Genomic DNA, 16,900 nt, shown 5'->3' on the forward strand with positions numbered 1-16,900 from the left:
CCAAGAATAGAAATGATGTTTTCCAGTTTTATTCCCATGCGCTCATATTGGAATGAAACGCTATCTGTAGACCTATGTCCAATATAGGTAATCTTGGGATTGATTCACAGTATGTGTTTGATTGTTCACTGGTCTATAGACTATGACTATCGCCAAGATATATTAATTTCATAATTAAGCATTTGGTAAATAATTTACGCGGAGAAGGAACATTGTAGACTATACGTGAGAATTAGGGAGGAAAGCCCAATTTTAAGACCGTCTGTTGTCCTATTCATCTTTTTAATGAGAATGCTAATTATAATAATCTATCAGTCTGCTCTGCAGTCCTGGCACGTGGAGAGGTTTTTGCTCGGAGCAAAGTCGCCTGCAGAGATTAGCTGATTTGGTACGTTCTGTGATGTTAACGTCACAATTTGGGGTTTAAAGAGAGGTGTTAAACACCTCTCGGACAAAGCAACCTTGCTGTCACACGCAAGCGTGAATTCTGACGTCCTGCGCTCCAGAGCATTTTTATTGAGCCCTTACTTTGAGATCCTCCCCGGTGGACAAGTAACCTAGTACGGTGGATGCTCTACCAACGGAGCTAGATGATTACAATGGTGTCCATCATTTATGGAACGACTGCAAATTAACGCAACAAATCGATACATAGCCGCATCGTCTTCTGGACTTCAATATTCCCGCGGTAATGTAAAGATGGCGAGACTGCTCCACAACTTGCTGTTGTTGACAGTTCGACTCACGTTAAAGATCAGAGTTATAGGATATTGGTCTTTGATATACGGTTATTGTGCCCTCTGCACAGCCGTAGCGCTTCTGAAACTTTGGTGGAGCATCCTCATAAGGCCGTCAACAACCTTTCAGTGGGCAATAAGAGAGAACCCCCCTGCTTGCCTGAATGACACGTCCTTGGGAACACATTGCTACGTGAGAATAAAGGTAAGGTGTACGTTATATTACACGAAAGTCTCGACGTTCTGTTTGCATGGGTAGTACGAATGGAATCCTCCGAGCTTGATGTGGGCTAGGCTGACAAATTGTGCTAGAGGCACACGCAAACGATATCAACAGAGGCGGGCAGGGCGTGAAATGAAATCGTGAGACATTTATTGACGAACCCCTTTTGAATATTGTTGTAACACTGGTTTATTTTCCCGCTTGTTGCAGCCTTGCATTTTCTGCTCAATGTTAATCGCAAACCGTTCCCCCCGTGGTGCTGAAGACAGCTCCGTGCGCAATTGGGCTTTGCTATCTGCTAGTGCTATTGATCAACAATGACAATTGGATGAATATTGGTCACTGACAGTTCTATGCGCTGTGTTCTGACTCAAACTTTCGATGTCGTTTCAACGCTGTGAGAAAGAAAAAATCAAAACAGATTTAATACTTCGCCTAGACTAATATTAAATGTATCAGTAGGTATTTGACGTACTTAACAGTAGTTAGGCTACAGTGTTTTCCCTCCGTCGTCACATACAGTATGTTGGGCACTGGCTGTTTTTAACAATTGTTTTCAGAAAGCACTTTAGAGAATGAGTAAAGCAAGCAATTAATAAAATAAATGTATACAGCTTTAAATAAAGGATAACAGTTTTGTGCGCAACACTGAGGAGATGGGATATGTAACAACTATTTCTCAGAGAGCAGAGTACAGAGTTGAATAATGTTGATCATGGTTTACAGATCCTATAACTATGGGAGGCACAATCCAATCCATATTGTGAAATGTATTATGACCGTGGCTAGATATGAATTGGAACATAAATGTCAAAGTTGGGATAATGAATGTTGCGACTGTTAATATTGCCACAAAGTGTTTACAAGTCTGGTCTCCAACCTGCATATGTTTTATGGCCCTATAAAGTAGACAGCTGTGTGGAAATGAGGCTTGCATCAGGGCTGACAGTTACGCCGCTCGTGACAAAGGGCACCAAGGCATAAACATCAAAGACTGGCCTGTGTTTCTAAGCGTGACTGATAACTGTCTCTCATCTCTCTCTCTCTTTTCTCTCTCTCTCTCTCTCTCTCTCTCTCCCTCTCTCTGCCACACTGTTCATTTTCATGTTTTTCTCTCCTTTTCTCTCTTTCCTTCCTCTTTCTCTTTTTGTATCTCTGCGTCCTTCTCACTTCTCTCTCTGTACCCCCGCCCAACTGGCTCTCCAACTCCATCTCTCTTTTCTTCCCCCCTCCATGCCACTGTCCACCACCATCTCTCGTTCTTCTTCCTCCTCTTCTCATCATCTGGACCACCGCAGGAGTCCGGTCTAAGGTTCCACTATGTGGCTGCAGGGGAGAGGGGCCGGCCACTCATGCTCCTGCTGCACGGCTTCCCAGAGTTCTGGTAAGGGAGTCCATGTGACACGCAGTCAGCACACCCACCTGGCACCTGCCCACCATACCACCTGTCCATCAGGCTAAAGACATGGAGACATGTGTGTATGTAATGTGCATGTGTCTGTGAAAATGGCACACAACAAAGTACCTGAAACACGCTTGCACTCACCAAAGCACATAGCCAACGATGCTATAATCACTTGTCCGCAGAGAAATCTCCACTATGTAGGTTAACACTGTCAGTCCCATCCCAGACTTATTTGTGGCGGCCCACCACAATATCAACATTGACCACCACGCAATGATTATCAATGTTGTACTATTTCAATTGGATGGAATTCTTTCCTTGTAGAGGTATGTGCACCTTTGTAAAGCCTCTCCTTGTTTCTCTGTCTCTCAACGAACCTACATGCATGTTTAAAGGCAACATTAATAATCCTGCAAGGCATAGAAGATGACTAGAAGGCTAAATTGTGCTTAAATCTGGTTAGCATCATAACCCTGCGCTAATTTGTTAAAAACTTTTGCATTCAAGTTAATTCTGCAAACCTACCACCACAAATAGAATTAAATTCTGTGGGAAACACTGACTGTTATAGGACTTGGGTGTCTGATTTTTTGGATTTGGCTTTTAATCAAATAGTGAATATCTCAGTGTGGCTTCACAACAGTGGTAGATGGCATAGAGATTGGAGAGCATTTGTGAATTCTCTGTCCATATCAAAATGTCAATAAAAAATAATTTCCTTTATATTTGACAGATGGCTTTATTCGAAGCCAGCTTATAGGAATACCAATGTATGCTCCAACTGAGACTCAAACACTCAGCTATACCAGCTGTGCCATGGCATGTTTATTTATTATATATTCCATATAGGTTATTCTCATTCATATTATTTGCATATTGTTTTGTAGTTCTGTAATTGAAACCATTCCTGCAAAAAATCCCCCAATAAAACTCTCTGCTCTGTCTCTCACCACAGACTATCTCTGCTGTTTACTCGGTCTGTGCCCTTGTTTTGATTCCAAAGGCGTATTTTCTTCCGGATCATTTTTCACTTTAAGTGATATGAGGCACAACCACGGCAAGCACCATTGGGAGAGCGGGGGTGCTGTCAGAAGCCTTTAGCCTGACCGTAGCTCACGGAGGAGGAAAAGAGAAACAGAGAGAGAGAGAGATGGAGGGAGGGAGAGAGAGAAGGAGTGGACAGCCACTTCATTACCATGGCGTGGCTGCTTTCTGCTCCGCTGGACATCCTCAAAACGAGCGGGAGCGATAGAGAAAGAAAGAGAGGGAGAGAGAGGAAGAGAGGCACACACAGAGAGAGAGAGTCCACTGTTCTGCTACTGATGCAAAATGGAGGATTATGGAAAAAAGTCATAAGTGCAAAGTGGTGTTTTACCTTGACGTTTGAAGAATAGGAAGAAATGTGGGCGGTTATGGATGAGCCTCTGTGTGAGTGTGTGTTTGTGTGAGTGTGTGTGTGTGTGTGTGTGTGTATCAGTGTGTGGTGTATTGGAGCCTCGGCAGGCCTGTTTTATTTTAAACCTCATCTATATTCTAACATCCTGGGTTTTTTCGTTGCTGTGTGCTGATACTGAGTCATCAGAATCTCAGTCAGGCCTCTCCACCTTCTGCCGCTCTTCTCAGCTCCAGCTTCACGGCTTACAAGATCTTCAATTAGGGAGCTCACTCTCTCTTTTCCTCGATCTCTCTCTCTCTCTCTCACTCTCTCTTTTCCTCCCTCTCTCTCTCTGTTTGTATTTGTCTTTCTCTCTCCCTCTTTCTCCATCTGTCACTCACTCTCCCTCCTATTCTGCAGGAAGAGCGTTGCCTGTCTGACTGAGGAGAATCTCCAATGTCTATAACCCTGAATTTTTCATTGGTCAGTGGTCACCCTCTCCACTGGAAACAGCCGTTACTTTTTTAATCATTCATCCCAAGCCGCATGTTTTTTTTTTCTCCGCTCAAGTTCAAAGGCAACGCCTCGAGGAGTTGAGTGCAAATCTTCTGTGGAAACACAGTTTGGCTTGAGATTATCTTGAGGGTGACAGCTAGTGCAAAACTAAGTAAAGTTAAGACATTCTTAAATAGTGGAATACACAATTCTTTACTGTAATTAAAAGAGTTGCATAAGGCTGATTTTCTTCACATCGTCAACTTTGTGTTCATCTGACGGTACTAATTTAGACGCAGTGTGAAAATAAAAGGTCCCTGACAGTCTGTGTATTATGTTTATGTAGGTTTTCATGGCGCTACCAGCTACGAGAATTCAAAAGTGAGTTCCGTGTGGTTGCTGTGGATATGCGAGGCTATGGAGAGTCTGACCAGCCGCTCTCTACGGACAGCTACCGTCTCGACTACTTGGTCACTGATGTGAAGGACATAGTGGAATATCTGGGTGAGCTCTGTTTTTCGCTCCTTCTCTCTCACTCTATCATTCTCTATCTCTCTGCTTCTACTCTTGTCCCTGTTTTTCTCTCACCTTATCCACGAGCCCTAAAATAACGGTTGAATAATTATCCAGTCTGTAAGGTTGCTCTGAGGTGATAAGATAGGGCAGGTTTTCAGTAAGCATGTTTGACCTTGGTGAGGTCATTTCGGTCCATTTCTTTCCTCTCCCTATAGCTCCCAGAACTGGAGTCTGGCCCATATCATGCTGTGTTGATATGCTGTAATGATATCTTAATATACCTTTCTGGCCTACACTCAATTTTTCTCACTTCGGTCTTCCTTGTTGTTTCATTGTCTCCCTATGCATGGCTTCGGTCAGTCACTTAAGCTGTTTAATTGACCCCATCAGTCTTCCCCATCATTACCGTCAAGAAAGACAAATGGCGATGTCTTGGAGTGCTGTTTTAGTGTCTGTCGTTGACTCACTGATGAGGTCAGAGGGAGGGCTGCTGAAGGACTTGCCGTGGCACATCAGGGTGAAACTCATCCTCCCCTGGTGGCATTGTCCCGGGCCCACGGGCTCCGCCGCGGCCGCTCCAGTCCGACTCATCAGAGCACGGGGCAGCGTTTGCCTCTGACAGGTCACTGAGCAACCAGCCGGCTAATTCATGCCCCATGTCCCAAACATTCTCCCCTCATAGCTGACTCATGTTCCCCCACTAGAGCCTCTGTAGTCTCCTTATGAAATAAGACAACTCTGCCTTCCCTTAGGGTTCAGGGGAACCCCTTAAATTAAAACCAGGCTGTTCTCCCCTAAAAGCCCGACATGGTGTCCAGAGTGTGTTTACACACTTCTGCGTATGAGTCAGACAACACATTATGTGTGCACATGACACTTGGTTTTCCTCACACTCCCTCCCAGAGCCTCATACAGTAGATGTATCACGCATCTCGCACGTCCTCACCCCTGATTCCAAACGTTTGAGTCGCCCGCTGACAGATAAGGGACAGAGATGGGGACAGTGTTGTGTCCAGCGGCGAGAAGGAATGAATGACGGGATGAACCGATGAGGAGATTATTTAGTGAGGCTGGTTAATATGATCAGAGTGCCTCCGGGGAGGAAATGGTGACCTTGATCTGCCATCTTAAGTGGCTGAAATTAGATTGTGTGTGTGTGTGTGTGTGTGTGTGTGTGTGTGTGTGTGTGTGTGTGTGTGTGTGTGTGTGTGTGTGAGGGGGGGGGGGGGCACGGGGGTAGCAGAGAGAGTGGACCGGTGGTAGGAGTGTGTGGGGTGGGCGGCAGGCACAGTACTTTTCCAGCGGTATCCTGATAGGACCTTGCTAAGGACTGGTGCCTCCCCTCCACCCTGTGCCCTCCTCTCCCCGCTGCGCTAAGTGAACTCATATTAGGGCCTTTTCTGCTCCACTGATTCTAATGTGCCCTCATCAAATGCACACACTGTCGCACACACACACACACACACACACACACACACACACACACACACAAACACACACACAAACACACACACACAACACACACACTCATACTCATAACTGCAAATTCAAAGGTCATAAAAAAACACACGTTCTGTTCCAACACCTGTCCCATCCCATCTTACAGTTATGCTCAAAATGCAGAGATGCATCACAACTAACACAGATACACAAAATGATACCAAAATACAAAAGTACATTAATATAGACACACATTCACATGTGTTGGCCTGCAGGCATTCACAAGCACTAACACAAAATACTCACATAAAGATAGTCACTCACTAAAGAATAAAGGATGGTTCCCTCTCTTTCTCCCTGTCTCTCTTTCACGCTCGCTGACCCCCCCACCCCACCCCTCTCTCTCCCCAGGTTATAACAGATGTTTCCTGGTGGGGCATGACTGGGGCGGGACCGTTGCGTGGCTCTTTGCCATCCACTACCCAGAGATGGTGGTCAAACTCATTGTGCTCAATAGCCCTCATCCCTCTGTCCTCCAAGGTGAGCTTTCTGTGTCTCAGAAGCCGTCTCTGTCAGGTACACATGAACACACTCTCTCTCTCTCTCTCTCTCTCTCACACACACACACACACACACACACACACACACACACACACACAGCACACACACACGGACACATAGTAAGTCAAAATTTGTCATTTTCTCTCTCCTCTTTATCCTCTCCTCTCTGCTAGTCTGCTCTCCTTGCCTCCCCTCTCTCTCCTCTTCTCCTCTCTTTCTCACTGCCTCTCCTCCCTTCTTCCCCCTCATTCTCTCTGCTTTCCTCCCCTCTCCAACTGTTCCTCCTTCCCTCTAGCCCGCTCTCTCCTCTCATCTCCTATCCTCTCCTGTCTTCCTCTCTGGTGCCTGAATGGCCCTCATGTGGTGAGGCTTGCCTGGAGTATCTGTCCGAGCGGCGAGATGTGTTTCTAAACTCGTTAATGTGATTAGCATCAGTCATTAGGAGGAGGCCTTATTATTTCGCCCTCCAAGTGATCCTATCGAGTGGATCCAGCCTCCATCTGTCACCCCTCCCTGCCTGCCCTCCCTGTCTCCCCCCCTCCCTCCTTTAGGGTTGGGTTGAACTTGTAATTATATGGCTGGCATGGGCAGAGGAGGGCATCTTTTTAAAACAGGCCTCTCACGCACTTGTGTCTGTGCTGTTTGTCACGCATGTGACTCTTTCTCTGCCAAATGCATTATGTGAAGGGCTGGTTTTATCCACACCTGTTGGCTGACTGTGCTTTTCTCTATTTCCCACTCTTTTCTCCTCTGTTCACTCTTTTTTCTTTTCTTTTTCTATTTTCTCTTCTCTTTTTTGTCTCTCTCTCTCCTTCTTTCCAGATTATGCCCTACGCCACCCCAGTCAGCTCCTCAAATCCAGTCACTTCTTTTTCTTCCAGATGCCCCGCTTCCCTGAGCTCATGCTCTCTATCAACGACTTTAAGGTGGGCTACTAATGTGTGTGTGTGTGTGTGTGCGTGGGTGTGTGTCTATGTGTGTGTTTTAGTGTTATGTTTTTTTTGTTGTTGCATATGGCAGGAAAAAGGGGGAGAGAGAGAAAGATGACAAAGGGGGCTCTGGCTTTCGATCAATGAATATCCCATCAGGCTTTTTAAGTGCTGTTTTTTGGGTGTCCCAGGTCGTAGTGTTGGACGGCCTCCCACTGGCAGGGCCCAGCGTCGTTTGTTTGGTGGATGGCCACCCCATAAACCGCGTGATGGAGCACTCCCTGGGTGAGGGAGGCGCTGGTGCTCAGCAAAGCTGCCATTTATTTACCTTCGGCGCATTGCTGGGACGTTTTATCTATCTTACGAGACGGGTTTCGTCGCAAAGGCATTACCGCCGAAGGCAAGCCTTTACTGTATTTCAAGTTGGGCTGTGGGAGTTTGTCAGTTGCAAACCTTGTGGCGTTGCCAAGAGAATCTGTCTGTCTGTCTGAGGCCAGGCCTGTGATTCTGTCTCAGCCTCAAACCGAGGAACGAGACTCACAGTCAAAATGCGAAAGGACCTGGGAGCCCATCCAAACACAGTGACGAGGCACACATAAGCATCAAAGCAAAACCAAAGCTGTCTATTTGATTTAGTGGTCAGAATACAAAGTCCAAGAATATAAAGCATTGACATTTAAGATGAAAATTGTAAAACATTTGATTTATTATGCTAGAGTGTCCAGGCATGGTAACACTGGTAGCTCTGTGACCGTAGAAACACCGTAGAAACTCCCATCTGTTACCACTCCTGATTCACACTGCAGACAAAAACAGCAGCAATGACTCTTGCTAATGGGTGCATAGACCAATTATATCTAAGGATGGGCTGGATCAATGATCCCCATTGGCTGACTTGGATAGCAATATTGGAGGCCTGGTCAAAGTAATTATCTCTATTGGGTAATTAATCGAATCACTGACCTATTATGAATCTACAACTGGTTTGTGGTGGAGACATGGGTTCACCAGCCATGCAACCAAAAAATATGCTTGTTATCCATCAAGGAAAGTACATAATTGTTATGTTAACATTATATTGTTAACATTATATACCCTGGGGTATATGGCACTGGGATTTGTGTATTTGTTGTAAATAATCTGGAATATGTCAGATTGTAAACATTAAATATTTCCAGTTGGATTTTAAAATTAGTCAGAATTATATTACTCACCCTCAAAGGATGTGATATTTGTAGTTGTTTTCAAAAATAGCTTGTTTTTGTTAGTGTTTGTGCATAAAATGTGTCATCTGGGGAGAGACAGAATTACATTGATGTTTTGCATGTACATTTTGTAATTGACTAAGTATGCAGTTAGCAAGGCATGATGACATGATCTCGTCAAATTCCTTTAAGGACCACAATGCTGCTTTCAGCATATTTAGATAGTCAGGGACGATCCTTGCCATCCTAATAAGTATATATACTCTTTTGATCCTGTGAGGGAAATAATAATAATCAATAGCTCTAGACCTACTACTAATGTTAGATAGCACTGAAATGAATGGCTAAACAACCACTGTTATAAAAGTCAAATAGGCAACATGGAAAGAAAAATACTGCTCTGGTAAAATCAGATGTTTTGTTTATTAATGCATTGTGGTGCCCTAGTTTTGGTTACAAAAAAGTGCAGACAGCACTTTTAATCAAGTGAAAATCGGAACTGGGATGGGCTGTTTTGTGGGATTAATTAAATTAATACTATGTAATGTTTATTGGATTGTAGTTTACTTCTTATGTTTAATGTTGATATTAGATACAATGCTAAAATCCTTCAGATAATGAAACAAATGTTCCTTTATGGTCAGGTTAGTTTGTATAGGTACCGTAGTAGAACATCTACTATTTTATGCAATATCCCATTAACGAAAATTGTGTGACTCTGTTTTATAATCTCACAATGGTGTGACTGGAGCATGAAATACAGATTTGTGATTACATGACGTGTCATTAATAGGAATAGGAGTGAATTGTTCAGACACAACTAAACTGTAATGAGCGTTATGAACATTTGGATAATATAGTGATATTGATGTGAATTATACATTTTCAGTAGGTACATCCAGAGTTTGTATTCAGGGATGCAGTGGTGCTATTTTCGTGAGTTTCAACAGAGAGCCAGCCATAAACTGTGAGATCTATGTTATGATGCCAAGTTTGTCAGCTAAGCTTGTCAGTGCACCTCTCCTAATTACCTTGTAATAACACAACACACCTGCCACGCACGCTTGAGTTACACCACACAGCACTGGTGCCTCAGCACTAGGAAGGAAGGAATTTTTGCTGTTTGACTATAGTGTAGTTGAACAATTATGCCTTTGTGAAACCAGTGGAATCACAAACTTTTTACCTCAGAACATTCCTTGCAGGTATTGTCATACAGTAGATGATGAAAATGTCCAGAATGACAACACATTCAGTGGTGCACCATCAGATCATGTTATATTACACCTTGAAATCAGTCACTCTCTGTATACATCAACCACAAGGTGCTGTGACTCCTGTCAGGGTGAGGTGTGACCCAGGGGCACCAGTACCCTTACAAGCTGACCTCCAGCAGCGCTGCTGTGTCTGCCAGTGCTGAGCTCTGCCTCATCCTGGCTCTGTGGTCCGCCCCTCAGGCTTCCTCTTCTCCCTGGACCCATTAATATGGCAGTGGGGGCTAGCCAGGCCAGGTGCCTGACCGAGCTGCGGGTGGCACTGACGTGAGTAAGGCTGTCGGGGACTGTCGCCTCGATAACCCGGAGAGAAGCCGAGAGCGTAATTGAATAGGATTTTGTGGAGGGAGTTTGGTCGTCACAAAAAAGTAGTCTCTCTTTTCTCCACTTATTTAGCTTCCGGACTCTCCTATTAGTGTTTTTATTCTATTTAGCTCTATTGCTTTATTCCTCTCCGTCATTCTTCCTAATCCTCCTCTATCACTCTTCCTTTATCCTTCTCCACCTCTTATGTCATCCTTGCTCAGTAAATATCTTTTCTCCTTTCATACTTCATTCTGTTACACCATACTCTTAACTCCCTACCCACTACTCTTCCTCTCTGTCCCCATCCGCACTTAGGCTTTAAAGAGTCTGTTCACCAGCCGCAACACGGGGATTGGACGCAAGGGCCGCTGGCTAACCACTGAGGACCTGGAGACCTACCTCTACAACTTCTCCCAGCCCGGGGCCCTGACTGGGGCACTCAACTACTTCAGGAGCATCTTTAAGTGAGTTAGCCGACCAGCAGACAATAAAACATAATATACAGTAGTACTTGGTTTGGTTGGATGGGGGAATGAATCTAATTTTGAGTAAGTGGCATGCTCCAGGATTCTATAAATAAACACTTGGGTGAAAGTGCACAGCTGTGTTACTAAATCAGTAGAGTATTGGGGGTTTACCCAGCCAGCTGTTTTGGTGTTGAGGTTGTTTCACTGGTGCCCTCTAGTGTTTGTAGACTGAAACATGTGCATGCTTGTGGTTCTGCATTTTGTATTTTTTATTTGGCACATACATCCAGCTGACTAAATTCTGTGGGTCCAACTTACATCTACAGTACAGTTTCCAATTATGTATTCTGTTATTTTATGTCAGTCATATTATTCATGGGGTTTCCAAGTTGCAACCAAGTGACCCAAGCTCTTTGGTACAAAGCTTCCATTGATGATACAAGGAGCAATTTTAGGTCAGAAGTATCTTTGTATCTGTTCCATTACAAAGGAGAATGGAATGGAAACTATTTCATTGGGTCACAATCTGCTTTTTGTCTTGCTGTGAGCTTTGTGACTTCGACATGCACGGCCCTCTATGCACTGAACTCTCTAGCCTGTCTTTGTCAGATGGGACGCCCAGTGTTAGCTTACAACAAGGCTCACTTGAGGCACTATGCACAAATTTATCTGTTACAACCATCCAAATAGAGACAGATGATAAAGCTCACCAAAAGCAATACTATTTTTTGTTTTTTTCATATACATTTAAAAGATTGAGAGATTGCAGACATACGCCAAAAGTGTAGTTACTCAATTCAGCATTGCCACACGCAGTACAAAGTCCTTTTTTTAATGATTGTTTTGCAGATCTTTAACTACACTCTCAGCCTTCACCTACAGCATGCACATAGAATATCCTGTATATTCAGTCCGTTATTGCACAGATTGTTTCCTCCTCACTTGACAAGTAGTTCACAACATTTGTTTACGAGCATGTGAGATGAACATACATGGCTGAGCCCTCCATCTGTTCCCAGGGTAGTTGTTTGTGGTGTGGGTCCTTTTCCCTCTCAAGGCGGGGAATTGATGTGTATGAAATCAGCTGAACTCAGATGGTTGTATATCTGCTCTAAAGTGTGCCATATGAAAACATTCACTAATGCAAGCAAGCGTAACTAGTTGGAGCTTGGAGCGGTATGAGAATAGAAGTCTGTGGGTGAAATTGAGGCTGGCGCAGGTTTGTCAGATGCTGGGTGCAAATATGCAGGTTCTCCATGTCTCATTATATTATATTATCATAAACATTATAATGTATTTATATGTTGTAATATATTGTCAGTGTAATATCATGTGTTGTCTATTATTACAAGTAGTTGTTGTAATTGTAGTAATTGTTTTTTTATGTTTCTGTAAAGATGAGGAAAGTAAATGTACCTTGCACCTAGGTAGGTACCTTGTCATTTTAAAACTGTTGAACCAAGCCTAGTCAATATGCTACTATCCTGGTTAATGTGTTGGAAAAGACAGGGAGTGCTTTGCAGATGGTCCATGGGTTTCGCTTTACAGATACATCAAAAGGATTTACATCCTATGGTGTGTTTCTGCTCCAGTTGACTTGATACTTTTCCATGCAGAAGCATAAGAGATGTTATGCTCAGGTTAAAATAATTTAAAGTACATCACATCATATAAGAATGTCACTTGACATTATGTACATCACATATGATAATGTATTTCTGCATAATGTATTTAGCATTCGTTTCTGGGTGCATCTGTTTTCATTTCTTTCTGTTTTATTTCTCCTCCATCATCAGCTACTTGCCGCTCAGTCATAATGACGTGAGGGCTCCAGTGCTGCTGCTGTGGGGGGAGCGCGATGCCTTCATGGAGCAGGAGATGGCCGAGGCCTGCCGCATCTACATCCGCAACCACTTCCGCCTCAACATCATCTCGGGGGCCAGCCACTGGCTCCAGCAAGACCAGCCCGACATCGTCAACACCCTCATATGGACCTTCCTCAAGGAGGGAGAGTGCCGTAAAATCTACAGGAACTGAACGGAGCCTCCGGACGGAACCTTTTCCCTCCCACTCCCTCCTCGCCAAAGAGGGTCGTTCCTCTTCGTCCCTCCCCCTCCTCCCTTTTCCCTGTTTTCCCTGTTCCCCATGTGAGGGAGTGTGGCAAGAGGGTGGTGGGGTGCATGAGGGGATAAGAGAATGCCTGTGAAAAAATTCAACCAACATTAAGATAATGCAATCGTTCTTTTCAATTTAACACATCTCAGATATTTTTTTAAAGATGTCAAAGTTAAAGCAGGGGAGAAAACAAAACAAACGAACGTTTAGAGAAAAAGCACATTTTTATCAGAGGGAACACAGAGTAGCGTGTTTCACCTGTTTTCCCAGATGTTTTTTGCACATGACATTCGCCTTAAGAGTTTGTTGGTAATGACATTTTACAGAGAACAAAAATAACTAAAGTGTGTGGCAAAATCTCCTCATGAGTTTGTATTGTGTGGTGCCTTTTTGACTTAAAATTGTACCATTTCTTGCGATGTAAAGTTGTGCCATGTCCTTTTGAGGTTGAGCTGTGGCGTGTGTCTGCTATCCTGTAAGTGTCACCAGATCGCTACTCTCTTCTGACACCTTTCCCTCTGGGATCTCACTGTCCCCCCTCCCTCTCTCTATCAGGTAGTGTTGTCTTAAAGAACAAGAAAAATCTATTATTTTGTAATATTCTAATGATTTTTTGCGCAGATATTTCAGAATGTTGTTATTTTGATCTTCCTGTATGATAGGGGCAACAATCAACTACTGTAAACAGTGATGGTTAAATATTGTGCACTTTTTGTATCTCTTCCTAAACACTTGCATTTATGAAATTCACTGAGCCAGTTCTGCACACCATTTTGATTTTCTAAGCAAATAAATACTAGCTAGAAGCCTTCTCAGAGCCATGTTTGTTCTTCTCATCCATGTTCCGACAAATTGACAGACCAAAGCCAGCACTTTCAAAGACCCTCTTAGTATCACAGTCATGCACAGGCTGACTCCGCTTTTCAGGATGTCAAACAGTTATGGTAATTCATCCTCTTATCAAAACAAGACCCACATGCTGGTGGCCAGCCGACAGGCATTGGGGACTTACAGGGAGCCGTATCGTTGATGGTGTCTTTGTCCTGCCCTTCTCAGCCAAGCGTGACCCAGTTGCAGAATCACATCATGGACCAGGCATTTAGATGCATGGGAGGGGAGAGGGGACAACCATGTCCTCCTTCAGACTGGCTCTTTCTTGTCCTCATGAGGTGTGCCCATCTGTGCCCAAGACAGATAGAGAGCATAATGCCAGCCATCTTGGGTGCATACCATGCTCCTGTCTGTCATCCGCACCATAAATGCTCATTTCAGCTTTAGGCTCTTTAAGGAATTTTGATTGCCTTCTTATACTAGGCCTACTGTTGGCAGTAGGTAACACATTCAAGGTCAAAGCCATCATCACTGCTGTTAGTGCTCCAGTAACCTTCCATTTGTCAGACAACTGAGGAGTGGGTTCCCAGACAGGGAGACCTAGTTCTAGATTTAAGAGTCTCTTTAGTGGACCAAAGTATATAGTCTAAAATGAGGTTTAGTCCCTGGAAACTGAAAGTTTCCAACTGGGCCTAGGTTATTTTGGTGAGGAGGAAATGGTAGACTAATGACAGCTAAATAACCAGTATTGTGAGGAATAGGGAAGGCAAGGATGAGGATGAGCAAAGAATCCAGCAGGCCTCGTGGAGACCCCCCCAATCTGTGTTTACAGGTAAGGTAAACATGTAGGCTAAAAGATTTGCACACAGTTCTCCTGTGGACAGCAAATACCACTGCACTGAACCAGGCATCATTATGCGCTACCCTTGGATCCTATATGCTTATCCTATCAACATAGTCAGTAACACACTGAGAAGACACAATCATTTTGTAAAAAATAAAAATGCGATTCAAACCTTATGCGCAACATCCAGCATGGGGTACCTCCTGGGCGGGGATACTTGATGACGTCATTGTTGTGAAGCAGCGTGGTGTAGTGAAATGACAGGGAAGGACGCTATCCATTTGTTGTGGGTCCAGTAGACACAAAGAGGTGTCAGCAATGTACGAGTTTATTCAGAAACACTAACCACTGCCTTTCTTTTGGATTTGATTGCAATAGGTTTTTTGTTGTTGCGTGGAGCGCTGTAGTTCCGTTTATCAGTTCAGTTAGTGACGCTGACGTTACCAAGGCTTGCAAACATGTTGGCTGGCTAGCTTGGTAACTAGCAGCAACTTACACACCTACCTACCATTGATTTGTGTTTTTGAAGGAGGAGGCATATGGAACGAAATGTGTAAGTGATTTTTTTGACTGCTATGGGATTAGCCAACCTTTCTTTATTTTATTAACATTACCTATGCGATATAGATATGTGCAAATACAGAACTTAATTTCTGCTGAAAGTAGCGGCTTTGGCTTGGGTAGCTAGCCTAGCTGTCGGCGATAGCTAACTCGCTAGCATGGGCGTTAGCTTGGGATGCTAGCAGCATATTCTGCTGACAGGTACAGCCCTCTTGAGTACTTAGTGTAGGCAACCAAGGGGCCAAGATACTGTTAACTTAACACTTCATTCGGTATACGTCTGTGCCGAAATTATATAATATCGGGGAGTTGCAATGCTCAATATATCTCATGTTAGCATATTGTTAACATGTGATACCCACCACCCATTCAAAAATTGCCTCGGTTGCCTTGCTGGTTGAAGAGTTTTGAAATAAGGGCGAACCGAAAAACTGTTTTGAAAAAAACTGTAAAATGTATTGTCATGTTTGAAGAATGTAAAGTTACATATTTAAATGTAAATTATAGCGTTGTAGACTAGGCCACAGTGTTGTTGTGTTTACTGTACTTGTATTCTGAATCATACTTAGCTTTATTAGCCTGAAATGAATGAACACGTTCATGGTTGCAACTCACTTTCACGAGGAAGGAGTGACCAAGCGTTTGGACTATATTGCATAATTCAGCTTGGCAATTAAAACAAACGTGCTCTTGAAATCATGCACAATGCATTTGTTGTTACTTTTTGTTTGTTTCCCGTGAACATAAGCAGAACCACTATTTGTATTGCGTATTATGTGTCACTTGGTTTAATCGTCATTGATTGTCACCAGTGTATGTTATAAACTCTGTAGTGTATCGATAAATTGATCGGTTCTATGTATGTGCTATAGTTAGCCTTTAACTTTAGTTTTGTTCAAAGGTCACACATTATATTTATCAGTGTTTCCTGAATGGCATATAGGTCCTACAAAGCAATACTGACATGCACTTCTCTTACTTATCTCCTCTTTGAGGTGTGCTAAATTACCATTGAAACACGGCCAGTGTTGGAGAGGGTAAGACCTTCAGGGAGCCATTCAATAAGATTTCATAATTTGTTTGTAAAGGACAACAACATCAGGCACACTGCTTCTCAAGTAAAGACTGACCATTCCTTATTTAGGTTAACAGCTAATGAGAGAATGTTCATTCTCTCCCCAGATTTGCATGCATGTTGTGGCCACAATACTGTTGATTTGCACAACACAACATGTCCTTATCAATGGGGAACACCATGCACTCCACGGAAGCACTTCGGGAATTCCAAGCAAAAGAGAGAAAGACCAGGGCCAGTGTCAAGAAGTGCCTCTCTCGTGCCCTGTCAGAGGATTTCACAAGGTAACAAGATGCTTGCAAACAACAAAAGAAATAGTGGGAAAATAATGCATGTTATTAACGCAGCGTAGACTTTAAAATGTGTCTTTGCTGATCTGATCACAAGTGGACAGTGTAAACGGCCTCCAAGATTCGCTGTGGTCCAATTACTCAAACCACTTGCCAAGGATGACCACATTTCCCAGTGATTGACCACACTGACCAAGGGTTTGCTTACATATCTTTTGCAGTGCAAACCGTAATGCCTCCTTGATGCATCC

The 16,900-nt window shown here is 43.6% G+C and overlaps 2 protein-coding genes across 2 annotated transcripts in view; both read left to right on the forward strand.

Annotated features, from left to right (window-relative positions):
- Nucleotides 1-361: 361 nt before the first annotated feature.
- ephx4 (epoxide hydrolase 4) lies at nt 362-13,865 on the forward strand. The gene is made up of 7 exons (XM_048251575.1): nt 362-942; nt 2,259-2,344; nt 4,582-4,739; nt 6,603-6,731; nt 7,575-7,678; nt 10,782-10,930; nt 12,730-13,865. The coding sequence occupies exons 1-7, from the start codon at nt 616-618 to the stop codon at nt 12,968-12,970; spliced, it is 1,194 nt and encodes a 397-aa protein (XP_048107532.1). The 5' UTR covers nt 362-615; the 3' UTR covers nt 12,971-13,865.
- A 1,116-nt stretch (nt 13,866-14,981) lies between these two features.
- The window catches only part of btbd8 (BTB domain containing 8), a 36,112-nt gene continuing 34,193 nt past the window's right edge, over nt 14,982-16,900 (forward strand). Inside the window, 3 exon segments of the mRNA XM_048251896.1 lie at nt 14,982-15,276; nt 16,280-16,321; nt 16,467-16,643. Coding sequence (XP_048107853.1) covers nt 16,516-16,643 — 128 coding nt within the window. The 5' untranslated portion in view covers nt 14,982-15,276; nt 16,280-16,321; nt 16,467-16,515.

This window comes from Alosa alosa, chromosome 9 (assembly GCF_017589495.1).
Source record: "Alosa alosa isolate M-15738 ecotype Scorff River chromosome 9, AALO_Geno_1.1, whole genome shotgun sequence".
Taxonomy (NCBI): domain Eukaryota; kingdom Metazoa; phylum Chordata; class Actinopteri; order Clupeiformes; family Clupeidae; genus Alosa; species Alosa alosa.

Bases quoted from the DNA above. Each gene is read 5' to 3' on its own strand.
- ephx4 (XM_048251575.1), top strand. From the start codon at position 616: ATGGAACGACTGCAAATTAACGCAACAAATCGATACATAGCCGCATCG. The intron at 4,740-6,602 runs GTGAGCTCTGTT...CTCTCTCCCCAG, and splicing joins GGACATAGTGGAATATCTGG to GTTATAACAGATGTTTCCTG. The intron at 10,931-12,729 runs GTGAGTTAGCCG...CTCCATCATCAG, and splicing joins TACTTCAGGAGCATCTTTAA to CTACTTGCCGCTCAGTCATA.